The 14,981-nt window shown below is 36.6% G+C and overlaps 1 protein-coding gene across 4 annotated transcripts in view; it reads right to left on the bottom strand.

The window, feature by feature from the left end:
* GRID2 (glutamate ionotropic receptor delta type subunit 2) overlaps positions 1–14,981 on the bottom strand; it is a 781,090-nt gene that overhangs the window by 200,200 nt on the left and 565,909 nt on the right. For all 4 annotated transcript variants that reach the window (XR_011808873.1, XM_072037034.1, XM_072037035.1 and 1 more), the window contains 2 exons: positions 13,240–13,401; positions 5,101–5,220 (listed from right to left, as the gene is read on the bottom strand). Coding sequence is in view for 3 of the 4 variants with exons in the window: in XM_072037034.1 (XP_071893135.1) it covers positions 5,101–5,220; positions 13,240–13,401 (282 nt within the window). In the remaining variant the exon portion in view is untranslated. The remainder of the gene's footprint in view (positions 1–5,100; positions 5,221–13,239; positions 13,402–14,981) is intronic.

Raw genomic sequence — 14,981 nt, forward strand, 5'->3', positions numbered from 1 at the left:
ATTGCACAGCACTAAATAAAGGAAGGAAATGATACTCTTCAGAAGAAGTAAGTAAAGCACCGGACTAGAACAGCCAGCCTCCATCCACCATGGTATTTAATTACTTCTTTATCTCATTTTTAGCGGGCTGTTTATGTATTTAAAGTTGTTTTAAAGAGAGCATCATGTTAGTACTTTGCCAGGTCTATCATTGCTATCAATGCTAGAGGCAGACACAGCAAAAATTCTTTTCAACTCACTAAAAAATACACCTTCAACAATGTCTCTGTAAATTCCAGGTGTATCTTCCAGTCACATCATAAACTGATCATCAGCCTTTAGAAGCAGCTAAGACAGATCACAGCTTAAAGTACCAAGTGCTGATATATATACATTTTTAAATCACTTTACAGAGCTCTACCTTTGATCATTATCACAAAAGGAACCGGTGAACCTGTAATTTACCTCAAGTAGCTAACCAAGACGAAAATACTGTGTCCGCTCTTGGTTATTAAATAGTGCTAGTTAACAGGTGTCAGCAGAGCTGTCTTAACTCCTCTTTTTAACTAATGAAGCAAAAGGGAATAAAAGATGAAAGAAAAAAGTTTTAACTGTAGCACAAGAGACAGCCGCTTCTGCAAGAGGGAAGCCAAATATACACTTGTAATGTATGTTGCTTCTTGATGCAAATGTAAGAAAAAATGATAGGCTGGAAAACAAGGCAATACCACTACTGTAATCAAATATTCTCACATTAGGTGAGACGTAGCAATCATTTTACTAGAATGAAAACAAAAAAGTGCAGTACAGTTTTCCGATCTCTGAACAAATATTACAACTATAAAATGTTCCATGTAACCCTAAATAATCTGTAAAATAAAAACTTTCATGCATTAATGCCACAGGGCGTTATGATATCCCATCATTCGAACTAGGAGAGCAGAGAGGAACACGACATCTGTTAGGTATTATGGCCACAGGCTGCCTTCACCTACATTCACATTAAATATTTTGCACTACAGATATCCCTCGGATTAAAATATAGAAGACATTCTCCTTATGGTCATTAAATGAAAAGCTTTTTGGGCAGAGCCCTGAAATCCTACCAGACGAATGCTACAGCCTCACAGCATCTGGGTTTACTCAGCTGCCCCTCCCAGGTAATCTGTTTTCCTGCATACTCCTGGCTTGGTCCTTGCTCTGAGGCATCCCTAGGTGATCTGAAGGCAAAGAAAGCCCTGACAAGGACACTGCGGTGCAGCAAGGGAGATAGACAAGAGCCTGGCACATACTCTCATGTCTCCATATGGAGGCAATGACAGAAACCATCTCCAGAAGACAAGGGAGGTGGGTGTACACTAATGGGGATAGAGAGGCAGAGCAAAATGTACAGTTTCCAAATGACCATATGCGGTAAGAAAAACAGTGTGGGAACACCAAGACAGTCCTCTAAACTTCAAAAGGTCTAGCTCAAAGCCTTGGAGGATGAGTCCACTTGGGATTACAAGGAGCACTGGAAAAAACATAAAAAACACTTTATTCTTGCAATGCTGTTTTTTACACCAGTTAGATATAGGACAGTACTCCTCTGAGCTATCAACTCCCTTCCATTCAATTGTTTGTTGGACAGTTATTCAGCGGAATGGCAGCTTTTATTTCAACAGTATAGATAAAAGTATTGCACTGAAATTTAAATGTCAAAGAATACACATTCAAATGTCAAATACCAACAGACAAATGCCAACAGAGAAATGTCAGAAATACTCCCGTGTCTCTTACTGAATATAACTATATCTGCACAAATGCAAGCCACAGCATGATATGTAAAAAAGCAAGAGTTTTTCTACAGTTTCCTTGGAACTGTATCACCACTGGTTTCAATAAAATCAGTATCTGGCAGTGATCTAGCTGTATTACTCAAAGTATCTGACCCCAGCAACACATAAGCAATCCCTAGTCTGCAAGGTGATGGATGGTATTTGCAGATGTAACGGTACATCAAGGTGAGATAAGTTGTATTTCAGGCAAATCCCACTGCTGAATTTGTTAATTCCTTGCAAGATGAAAGCTCCCTACACAATGAACTTACATGTCAATGCTCCCACTGCTTTCCAGATATTATGGTAACCCATGAAAGTTGAAGGTGGGGACTCGCAGACAGTTTCTGCTAGGTACATGGTTTAATTTAGGCAGTAAAGACAAACACACATGTAACTACTTGATTCTTCCTAAAATGTTTGTATTCTTGAGTCCAAGGATTATTAACCTGTAAAAATAGGTGAACTTTTCAGAGGTAACCGAATAACTCAGGGATCCAAACAGAACTTACTTCAAACACAATCTGGATTCTTGAGAAATCTGAGTGCTTTTTAAAACGTTACTTTCTTTAATTAAAATCAGTTAATTATTCCTCAGGAAAAAAAAAATAAATTCTTTACACACTTGACTTGGTGTGACCTTCTGGTCCCAATGACTTCAATGGGCCTTTTGTCATGATTTCACCCTGCATTATCTTCTGCAAAAGTACTTGGAAACACGTTAATTGGGGAAGATGCATTTGTTTAGAAATTTCAGTATACTAATTGCAGCTGCTTCCACTAGAGCTAAGAAGTAAAGATGGTTCAGTAGTTCTGTACTTAAGACTACTAAATACATGAAAATCTGAAGAGTACTTTAATTAGTGACTAGCAAAAATACATCTGACTCCTGTAATTATTACAATTTGCTTCCAACACTAGTGGCTCATAATTTGAAAAGTAAAATTTCAAAATACATGAACTTTTGTCAAAGTACTAAAACCAAAATCTGGCATTTTCACCTTAAAATATATTTTATTCTTCATCTCTGATGTAAATGCTCTAGGATCCCCAAAGCTTGGTTTTTGACTGTATGTATGACATTGACTGTAAATACCATATTCATTTTAAATCCTTTTATGGTTCAACTGAAATAAATATGTAAATAAATACATGCTTAATTAAATTATTTTGATCTTTTTATTTTGAAAGACACATTCAGGAACAGTTCTCACCATGTATATAGAAATTTCTTTCTAAAGAAAGCTTTCAGAGAAAAGAATTTTCTCTGGATCACTGAATGTCATTTAGAAAAAAATATTGGAACAGATTAAATCTGTTCTGGACATATTTATTTATTTATTTATTTTAGCTGCAGTGCACCATAAAACTCTGAAAATAGACATTTATAGTGCAACTTCCATCAGGAAAAATTTTTTGTATTCTCTCTATATAAATTTAAATGCTCATCTTGCCAAACATAGTAGGAAACTGAAAAAATGTATTTTTATTTTTTTTAACCTTGTTTCTCTTCTGAACAGGGTCTTATGACACTGATTTTCATGGTCTAATTATATTCTGTGCAAAGCTCTGTTCTCTTTGACAAACTATTTCCTTCCAAAGACAATGAATGTCTCTTTGTCCTTGAAGTGCAATAAAGAATAAACTAGGAAGGTTCAAAAAGCCTGTTTGCTTGTTTTGGAATGCCATTGCTTTGCACAACTTGTGTGCCCATGCTCATTAGTTTCCTCTTTAAATGTAAACTATACCATACTTTAAAGTTGAGCCTTATATTTAAATTACACCGCTGAAGAGGAGTTAGAAAAGATAGGAAGTCCTTTAGCATTTCTGTATTTCCCAGTCCCTTCTATAGATCTCTCTCAGTTCTATCTTTTTGTGAAATGGGAGAACACAACTGCATGCTGCACTCAGGCATTCGCCCAGACAGGCCTGAAGTCAAAAACCAACAAAAATCAATCAATTAAATTAAATCAAGACATAACAGATTTGTCTTAGGAAAGACTACTTAGTTGGTCTAAAAAATAAATAGCTCCTAAATGCACAGCATGGAAAATAAATCAAGTCCAAATATGTTGAAACAGACTCAATTTGTAGGTGAGGGAATAAAGATTCATCCAACATTCTGGTTGCCTAAAGGCTTTGCAAAGCACCCCTCTAAATATTAACAAGATCCAGCCCCATTTAGCTTCCGAGGCATCTGTCAGGATCTCTGCTCAAGGTGACATAGCTATAGGCACATGTGTATTAACTTATTGACAAGAGATGATACAATGGAGCCAGAAACAGCAGGAAAGGAACAAAAATTCTGATGAAAATCAGAGGAGTTGAGAGTCACTTTTAACTTCTTATTTATCTCTCTCTTCTTTCAGAGCACTTATCTATTACTGCAGAAGGTATGCAGACAAATGATGTACTTCATCATATAGTGACACTGACACATGGAAGCAGTATATATATATTAAGATAACTTTCTCTATCATCTGCTTTGAGACAATCCCTTCAGGTTAGGTACCTATAAAAACCAGCATGATCCAATACAGTAAATTTAAAAAATCTTGGTGTTATCTTTAAGTTCTGTTTTTGAAGAGCTGCTACTGAAAAAGCTTATCTACCCTTCTCATTTCTGAAATGTTACTGTGTGATTTTTGCTACTTTTGCCATCTCAGATGGGGGCTACCCCTACAAAGCTAAGGATATGAATTGCAAATAGAGACCCGCTTCTTTTGCTCTAGATGTATGCAATTTACTCAATCTCAGTCAAAGTATTTGGACTGTGTCTGGCAGCTAAGTACCTAACTTTACATATTTTCTGTAAAAGTTTGTAAGTACAGGATGTTTCCATAGGAGTGAAGACAAGAAATTACAAAAATGTCTATCTCACAACAGATTTTCTCTTCCTATAGCTATGAATTTTAATCATCCAACAATTGAAGCATCCTACTGTGACCATAAGCATCAAGTATAAAGCTGAGAGCTCTAAATATCTTCCAATGTAAAACTTGATATTTTTGAAATGGCTTGCAAGGATTACAAAACAACAGCGTTTGCTAGTCTTTTGCAATCGCCTACCAGCCGATTAGCATACTGTGTATTATGAACAACACCTTGGTCAACTGCAATGCTCTTTGCAATGATAAAATGGATGGGTATCTAGAAGTTCACGACTTTTCTCACATTTCTTACTCCTCTCAACCATATGTACATGTTGTCTGTCATCAAATACTTTTCTGTCAAGTTGGCACACAAGACAGTTTTAAAAAAATAGTAAAAAGCAGTGTCTTGATTGAATAATATGTAGTCTCACCTTACGGATGCCTCTGCCAAGATCTTCTCCATAATTTGTCCCCAGAATTTCAAAGTGAACATTTGGATTCCCCCCATTTTCTGCAAATTCCAGTTCTCCAGTCAAACCATTCACTCCACCCTATTGAAAAACAAAAAGAATGACAACAAAAAGAAAACTGAGTGAAAACTGAGAAGTAGCCAATTAATAACAATCTTTTGTTTCTTCAAGGGATTTCTGTGCTACTTATACACATACAACTACCAGAATTAGGACAATTTTCTGAAGTCCACATATCCCTAAAAATTCTGAACCCGAAATTGTCCCTCTGTCACTAAATTTCCGCACAAAACAATCAAACTCAACAATGCTGAGAGATGTAATAACAAGCAGTAGTCTTACTTTTAGCTTATTTGCTAACATTTGCTCTTTGTACCAACAGTGAGACATTAAATTCTAATCCCATATCAAGAAAAGCAGTTTTGCAACCAGTTTTAGTGGAATCAAAACTAAAGACAAACATACAAAAGAAATTATACAAAAATGACTTTGCTCTTTCCCCCAAACATTTCTCATCCAAAACAGGTTTCCACAGGATATCAGGTTGGGTTTTGGATTAAATTAGGAGTATTTTGAGATCACCACCATATGTGATCCATACAAGTGATGAGGGTTTTGTTTAGCTGAATATAATCAGTTGTTTTCCTCCACAAATCTTCTCTGGAACTTGGAATGCATCAGATAAACAGTAGTGCAGCAAATTTTCATGCTTGCTTCTACTTTGTTCTACATTCTAGGCAGAAGGGCTAATACTAAAGATGAAACAGTATTTACTATAAAGAATCAAAACTGAAAGGGCTGTACATGCCATAACAGTTCTTAAAATATATTCCAGGGTTCATTCAACATGGCAAACATTTCAGCCTTTTATAAAAACTATGATAACATGGAACTGTAAAATCAACAGAGCCATGTGAAATGCCTGCAACGAAAACCTTTAGCCTTAGAAAATTTCCACAATTTTTTTTGATATAGGAAAAATTACATGTTTAACCCACTTCATCCAAGAAACGTTAATATTTTATGTATGCACAGAAAAAAAACAAACAACTAATTACCTCTGTTATAAAACCATATAAAATGCATAGCTTTTCTTCAAAACATAAATTGAGAGTTTTCTTAAATTCTGATCTTTTGGTAAAACATTAGTATGACTACTGTAAAAACGAGGAATTTACTCATCGATACCTTTAAAACTTTAAGATTAGAGATTTGCATTGTCAGGGAAACATTTTCTACATATTTCGTAATGTGTCATTTTCAGCCAAAAAGAAGAAAATACTTTGCACGTATATGTATTTTTAACCTTTTCTATAATCTTTACTTTTCAGATGAAGTACTAAAAGTGAAAAAAACACAATCCTGATGAAAAGGTATGACCACACAGTCTTTTGCAGCATGATTCCAAGTCATCCAGGCAATTTTGATGCATATTACCATCGTTATCAGAACTCTGAGATTATTTGTTAGCTTGAGCACAATCCTGTAATAATCACACACTCATGGCTTTTAGATTGGGATAGCATACCTCTGGCTGTTACAGAGTAAAGACTCAGTGAGTTTGTGATTACCTGTGAAATCATTTCAACTTGTCCTTAGGTAAATATCCAAGTTTCATAAATACAAAACAAATTTCTGTAAATTTCGTTTGACTACATACTATTCTTCAACAACAACAAAAAAACAACCTGTTGTACATGTCTTTTTTCCTTATACAGGCTCATCTGTCTTTTTGAGTAAGTAAGCTGGAATTTCATGGTATATGTAATGTGGAAATGCCTGTGAAACAGCACAGTTTTGCAAGGCTAGGGATCTCCATCTGATTCCCAGAGACCTTCACCTGGCTGACTGCCCCTCCCTGACAGCCTACACCTGTTCCTACTCCTTCACCACTGAGCTGATACCATATACTGCCTTTATTATACTTCTACTTCATATTTCCTATTCTACTTCCTAAAACTTTTCCCCCACAATGTGAATTGAACATGGGGGTCTGAGCATGAAAATTAATTACACTGTTATAAACCACCTGTAATGTATAATGTTTTCAAGTTAGCCTCATGAAATGTCTAGAAATAGCAAGTGGAATGAAATGATAAAAGACAGAAAATAGGAAACAAAAAAGTTCCGTTCACAGACATGCTCAGTGCAGTAGAAAGCGTGTATGGAACTTCTTTTTACCTCTTTTTTTTTTTTTTTTTTCTTATTTTGTTGCAAAGTGCTTTAAAATTAGGGATTTTAAAGTTAATTTTTCAGGTTGAGAGCACTCCTAATAATTTATGGAACATGAAGATACAAGCATGTCTCAAAAGTAAGTGATTTTTGATACTTCAGACTAAAATATTAAATTGATCTCTCTCTCTCTTTTTTGGCAACTCTTGTCTCTATTTGAGTAAATACGATCAAAAAAAAGATCATTTGAAGGACTTCACCTCGGTTACATATGAAGCAATGAAATCCACCTTTCATGAAAACACAGGTTTCCTTGGATATGGCTCGTAACTAGTACAGGCCAACAGATGTACTACTGGATTTTGAAATGGAATCTATCCAAAACCATTGTGTAAGTTTATTTTCCTTGATTGTTAAATGGCTGCAAATGTTGGGGCAAGATACAAACTGCATGTCTGTAAGCTATTTTTATCTGCCTGAAATCCAGCAGTAACCATAACAACAAGTTTTCTCATTCATCTATTTGGTAATTTTCTCATGCTTTGAAGATTTGTCATGTAAGAGTGTCTTTGATTAGAGTTTTCTTTCCTACACTGTGTACACCAGAAATAAGTGTAATAAAAGCTCAGATGATATGGAAATGCTCCTGGCTTGGAAAGTGAAGAAACAGAGGTAAAACAGTGCGGAACCACCCATATAATGAAAAACAACGGTAAAATCTGATAGGAAACGTCTTAGAGGTCCTGACATCTTAGTTCCACCTGTGACCTGCCTTGCTGCCTCAGCCCCACAGGCCAGGAAGTCCTGTAATGGAAATCTGCTGGTTCTTGTTGCCCCACGCAACCTTCTTTGCCTGGCACATGAGCTTGTTTTATTGCTCATGGCTGAGGGAACGGCACAGCATATGGCCTAGTGAGAGCTTCAGGACACTGCTCCCATTTTTCTGCACACAGTGCACATTAGTCTTTCACAGCGTGGATCCCTCAAACACTTCCTTGATTTACTGAATGTGTTTTATATCCCTCCTCTAATGCAAAGTGGAAAGAGATCACAGTGGAAATGGCAATCTGTGTGACAGTTACTGATCCACTAACTTCCTGATGAGGTTTTTTCAAACCATGTCAGCATTAATTAAGATAATGGGTAAGAGCCAAATAAATTTTTCATTCCATTTAACTTACAGAAACAATGCTATTTGGGAAAAAAGACAGATTTATTATCCACTCTAAAATTCTTCTACAGTTGAGCCACAACCATGCAATTTCCTGACACATTTAAAACCGAAGAGTGAAATGTCAGTTGTTAGGACAAAAATGTTTTACTTATGTTTCTGATTACTGCTCTGGGCTTCGCAGAGCTATTATAAAGCTGGCAATATAGTCAAAGCCTACTTGAGTCCCCTCTAGACTGGCAAGATAAACTACAATTTATATATGCTTAGGCACTGTTATACTGTAAGTAAGTCCCTGAAGAAGGTACTATTTACCCAGCAGTCAGGACTTCACATGGGAATGTCAGCTTGCCAGTCATCAGTTACAAAATATTTCACTTGTTCACAAAGCTCCTTTTGAAATTCTGGTTATGCTCAGACCCTAGCTATTTTGCAATAATAAAAAAAAAATAAAAAAAAAATAAAGGAAAAAAAGTGTGGCTATAGGCATAAAAAATGCTGTAAGCATCAGATATGATTTCCATGTTTAAAAATCTGATATTGAAAAAATTAATAAAATTATTACAGCTAAAGACACTGCTTTCATGTGCCTGCAGAAAAAGAGTGTACACCACTGTCTGAAAAACAGTTTGGCATCTTTTTCACACGTTATCCCTGAACATGACTGACAATTCTGATACCCAAACCATTTGACAATTCTTGCCCACGATTCACGAAACAGCAAAGTTGCAGCACATTTTCCACAAAGGAACAGCTCTACGCTGCTGCTAACACTAAAAATTTGTTGTTTGTCAGTGAGCTAAGCAAATGTGACTGGGAAGAGATCAGGTAAATGAGAGTGAATATATGCAGTAACTTGATGTAATTTTTTCCGAGTTGATCCTCCATATAATCCTACTTACATTTATTCTCAGGCTATTCAGGAAGATTAATTTTTCCAACAGTAGAATTATTTTCGACTAATACTTATTACTCTCACAGTGAAATAGCTTAACCGAGAAATAAAAAAAAATGGGCACGCATTCGGGGATAGTTCCTATTGCAGAAGTGAATTTAGGTCTAATTGCCAGAGCTGTCCAAATTCATTAGTAGGATTGTATTTCCTGATTAATTTAATTATTTATTCAGTTCCAGAATGGAGAGAAACAGATATTAGATTATTTTTTTTAAATTATTATTATTAATTTTAGTGGCTTTTAAGATTTTCCAATCAGATGAAATCACACAGTAAATCAACTTTTGGAGTTGTTTATAGGAACAGAGACCCGGGAATCAAGTATTCAAGAATGAAAAGTAACAAGTTAAATAGGGAATGATTCAGATAGCCATTCTGTTATTTCAAGAGATCTCTGAAACTCTTAAATCCTCCCTTGTTCCCTGTTCTTCCATACTAGCTCATTAATCACAAAGAAGACATTTTCTCTATTTACTTCCAGAACTCTGCTATTTTTAGCAAGTGGGGCTGCAGGTACATCAGCAACCTTTTCTCTTATTTCAGTGTATAGCTTATACAGATTTCCCAACTCTTTTCTTATTTTTTCCCTCCAGAAATCAGAGGAAGATCCCTTTAGCAGTTAAAATGCTGACAGATATTCCCGTTTCATGATCTCTGTTTCTACAAGACAGGTTTTCTTCTAGAAAAGCTTCCTCTAGAACCCATTTTTCTGCTTTCTTAAAGACAAGAAGCTGTGAGTAGCAGTAAGATGGCAACATTACCTCCACTTTGCTGCTGACAGGAGAACAGTTACTTCACTGCTAGTCCTTTTCTAAGGCAGGCAGTCTGAAACTAGGCATCCATTCCTTAACTGTTTCCCCACCACCACTGTACTTGACCATCCATTAAAATTACAGTGAGGTGAGGGGCAATGTGGGACAAGACTGTGATTCCAACTATCACAGAATCGTCTAGGTTGGAAGAGACCTCCAAGATCACCTAGTCCAACCTCTGAGCTAACACCAACAAGTCCTCCACTAAACCATATCCCTAAACTCTACATCTAAACGACTTTTAAAGACCTCCAGGGATGATGACTCAACCACTTCCCTGGGCCTTCCATTCCAATGCGTAACAACCCTTTTGGTAAAGTTATTCCTAATATCCAACCTAAACCTCCCCAAACTATGCGACTCAGATTGTTATGAAGGTACAGTAAAAACTGTGCAGGGGGTGGGAATCCTTTTTCCAGGCACGTCTAAGAATGTCAAGTGTATCTTTGCTCTGAGCCATAGCAATGTTTTCCAATGCTATTCCAGTATGCACTACGTCTTTGAAACCGTGGTGATTTCAAGATGAAAATGCAGAATCTTCTACTCTGAAACCACTTAAATACCACATGGCCATTTTTTCTTGCTTTCCTTCAAGATTAAAATTAAGGAAAAGGGTTTTAAGCAATGCTTTTGATTTGTTGGTTTTAGTGGATGTTCCACAATGACAGAAGACAAAAAGTATGCAAAAACTGTGATCCTGAAGTTCTTCTGAATAACCGGGTCAGTGAATTCAAAGTGAAAGTAGATCACAAAACTGAAGCAGAATTCCTCTTTCCTGTACTTTTTCCAACACTTTGCAGCAATCTTTAGTATCCATACAGGAAATTTATGCCTGCAGTTTTGGGCTTACTTTTGACTTTCAACTTTATCATGTTGCTTCCATAAATTCATCTTAGCCATCACAATGCAGCGTGCAAGAAACATTTGTCCACTTCCATTTACACCTGCAAAATGGCTTATTGTCAAAGCCATTTCATTCAATTAGTAGAGAAACCCAAAAGCAACAGGAAATAAATTTGGTTATCTGCATGTCACAGATTTCTATAGTGTTCAATTCACTTTCTACCAAGTTGACCAAATCCCTGGAACCTCATCTTACTCTTGCCTTCTTGAACACATTCATATTTTTACTAATGGTTTCTATTCACATTTCAGGGTGAAGTACTGCAAAAAAAGATCTTCGAGACAGCGTGGCTCTGTTGTGAAAGGCCACAGAAGGAATTTATTTTATTAATCACACCATTTTAAGAGGTGGGAAATGGAAGAAGATAAACTGGACGTGCTAGTTAGGGCAACACAGGAAAAATGGAATAAACCCTGGCTGTTTGAGATGCAAAAAGATGCAATACTGGTGAGACACAGCATGAAGGACATTTATGTAGGAGAATAGGATCAGTCTCCCATCCACAAATGTCACAAGAAAGCAAATATTTGTAAATACAAAACACTCACCAGTCCTTTTCATGGTGGATCACTTCAAAACTAAAATTTAGAACTGCTAACAGGACTACCAGAGTTTGCCTGAAACTTCAGTTCAGATAGCAAATTCTAATTCTAATGTGGAAGTGGGTATTTTGACTTCTCTGGCTCAGGCATCCTATCTGGATTTGAGTAAGTAGAAATAGCTTTTAGTTTATTAAAGAAAAAGTGCACCCCAGTATTTACAAAGTGCAAGTTGATAAGAAAAGTTCCAGAATCAGCCTTGCCTGTAAAGTAGCTTAAAATACAAGAGATTGCCAAATGTGAATTTGAAATTGCCCTGTGATACTCTTTAGAGCCACTTAGAGCCATATCCTGCCCCTGTAATAAGAAATGTGTCCTGGATTATCCTTGCAGTCTCATGACTTCCAACTATTAGAATGGTAACTGAGGACAGCCACCAAAGAAAGTCCTTGAAGCATTATTTGGGAGCTAACGCAGGTTGGACCTGGGTTGGATGGGGGGGGGGGGTGAAAGTGTTCCAAGGAGCTTTACATTTTGCCTATATCATCATCATTTCTGCTGTAAAGACCTAATACAGAACAGCAACTTCACAAAACAACATTAAACAACATTATATTTAAAATTATGTTATGTCCTTTTAATGAAAGACATAAATAAAGCTCAATTTTTTATTTTTATTTTTTAACTGTCCTGTTTTTTGGTGTTTACAATGCAGGCACTGCCAGCACTTTAAATGTAAATACACATTACCAGAAAGTACACGCAGACGAATGAGAAGACAGTTTTATGAAAGACATCAATAACATAAGGAGGCTGAACAGAATAACTTACAGGGAAGGGTAAACAACCAACCTATGCATACTTTGACTAAATGCTGACCTGGAAGGCTGTGAAAATTGTCTCTAAGTATGTGGAGTCTTTAAACATCATGAAGAAAGGGAATAAGTAGGAAAAATACACTTAAGGGCTGAAGAATAGGAAAATCATTTGGGGAATACGCATGATCTAGGTATGAACTAATATTCACAGAGAAATAGTGAGAACTTAACATTGGATAAAGCACCGTCTAATCTAAGAAATAGTTCTGCAATGGCCAGGTATAGACTAGATGACTCTATAGTCATCCATTCTCCTTCTCTCATTTCTATTATGCATATATATTAATGTCAATAGCAGTGGAACAACAAATTCCACAGAACACCAGCTGAGTGTAATTGTCCAACCTTTTTTTTTTCTTTATTTCACAAATAATAAATATAGTACATTTCTCTGGTTTACCCCCTAATCTGTGATAATTTTTCAAGACGATATTATTCTCTACCAGTGTTTGACAGTTTTGGTGAACAAACTCACTGATTTCACTTCAAAAATTATGATGTAGAAAAGAAAAACAATTAACGAGTTTTCATTAAAAATTGTAGATATATCAAAACTTTTGCTTCAAAAAACAACTACTGGTACTGGCAAGGACAGTACAGATCTCCAATGGAAATACTACTGCAAGTATTTTAGAAATCTAAGATGATGAAATACTGGGAAAAAAGTACCTTTTTGATAGTTTCCAACATGGATCGTCCTCCTTGCCAGGGCTTAGAGTTCTTCCTGATGCAGGTCAGGCTGGCCATGCTGTGCCACTTCCTGTCCTCCAACTTCTTATGAAAGGCATTTGCCAGCAGAAGGACAGTGTCATATATATACAGGTTGGAAATCTGCAGACATTGAAAATAGAGTATTAGCATATTATTTGTGGTCTCCTGCCAGCAGCTAGAATTTATCATTTGTTTTGCCTCTCTCATAATCCTTTGGTAATTAAATGACTTATTTGGTTTTAAGAAGAAACCGTAAGAGTCAAAAAGTCCTCTCCTTGGCTCTGGTAGAAATAGCAGCTAGGGTCTCTAATGCTACAATTGATTTGCAGTGACAAAATACACACACGTAAAGTACAGGCAGTCCAATAGCTGGCACAGCTCCACTTGGAGGATTTAAAGCCCTGCTCGTGACCGTAAGCAGACTTCTTTTTATTTTTAACCAGTTGCCTGGAATTTTCAATTTGTCAGTTGCCAGACATTTGGACACCATCAAATTCTGTTCAAGGCTGTTTGTTCTTTTGAAAAACAGCAACTCTGAAAATTTTAAAATAATTTCAGCATGTTTATTTTTCCTGAGTTTTGCAGGCAATTCTGATGGAGGCAATTTCTAGTACAAAATCAGACCCAGCAAAATCTCCCTCTGTGTGCAGTTGCATGTTAGTTCTGAAATTTACAGTGTTTTCTGTCAGAGTATTTAGCAATGGCTGTTAATTCCTTGCAGGGCCAAGGTCTTATGGTTTATATGTGTTCACGTTTCACTGTGAGCATGTTTACACACATGCAGTGTCCAAAAGTTCCGGTTTGGCATCAGAGAGAAGGCACTGGAGCTCAAGAAAAGAAATTACTCGTGTGCCAATTCCACTTAGCCAGGTACCATTTCTATATATGTACTTTTCAATGCACACAGTAAAAAGTCAGTTGTACTGACATATGGCTGATCAGCTCAAAACCTTAAAAGAAGGAAGCTTACAATAGGAAATTATGCCAATTTTGTGGAGAATACCTTTATTTTACCTTGTGAAAATATCCAAAGACTGGGAAAGTCCCACAGCTAATGGGAGCAGGTATATGCCAAGGAAGCACAAAAATGCTGAAGATCTAAGATGTTAATTGGAAAATCACCTTAAAATAGGGGGGGGGGAAAGCCTTTCTTCCTGTCTAATCCTTTCCATATAGCCTTTTAAAATCATTATTATTTATTTATTTTCTTATGTAAATTCCATCTTTATGCTGGCTTTGCCTGTGTCATCTGCAATCTGCTCTGTACAGTTCTCACAGAAAGGTTTTGTGACAGACTCCTTCCCTGCACAGCATCCAGGAAAGAGGTGATCTGTCTCCTTAGCTGGCCAGAATTTCCTGGGGCATTTTGCCTTCCACATCTTACTGAAGAAGATCTCATGGTCTGCTATTTTCCCCTCCCAATAAAGTCCCAGGATTCCCTACTGCCTTTACATTAATATCGCAAACACACAGAACTTCTGATCCTTATTTTACTCTTCGTTTAAATGACTGTGATCCTTCACGCCCTGTTTCTGGAATATAGCCCTTAATTCTTACTCAGGCTCATTCCGTGACTCCAGTGGTTTTATTTCCATTTCAGTACTCACACAGGAATTAATTTGCTTCCTGCAAATTAATGCTCAGGCCAGGCATCACTGTGTATGACAGGATTAGAAGCACGGACTGAGGATCTGGGTTCA

The sequence above is a fragment of the Anas platyrhynchos genome, chromosome 4 (assembly GCF_047663525.1).
Source record: "Anas platyrhynchos isolate ZD024472 breed Pekin duck chromosome 4, IASCAAS_PekinDuck_T2T, whole genome shotgun sequence".
NCBI classification, from domain to species: domain Eukaryota; kingdom Metazoa; phylum Chordata; class Aves; order Anseriformes; family Anatidae; genus Anas; species Anas platyrhynchos.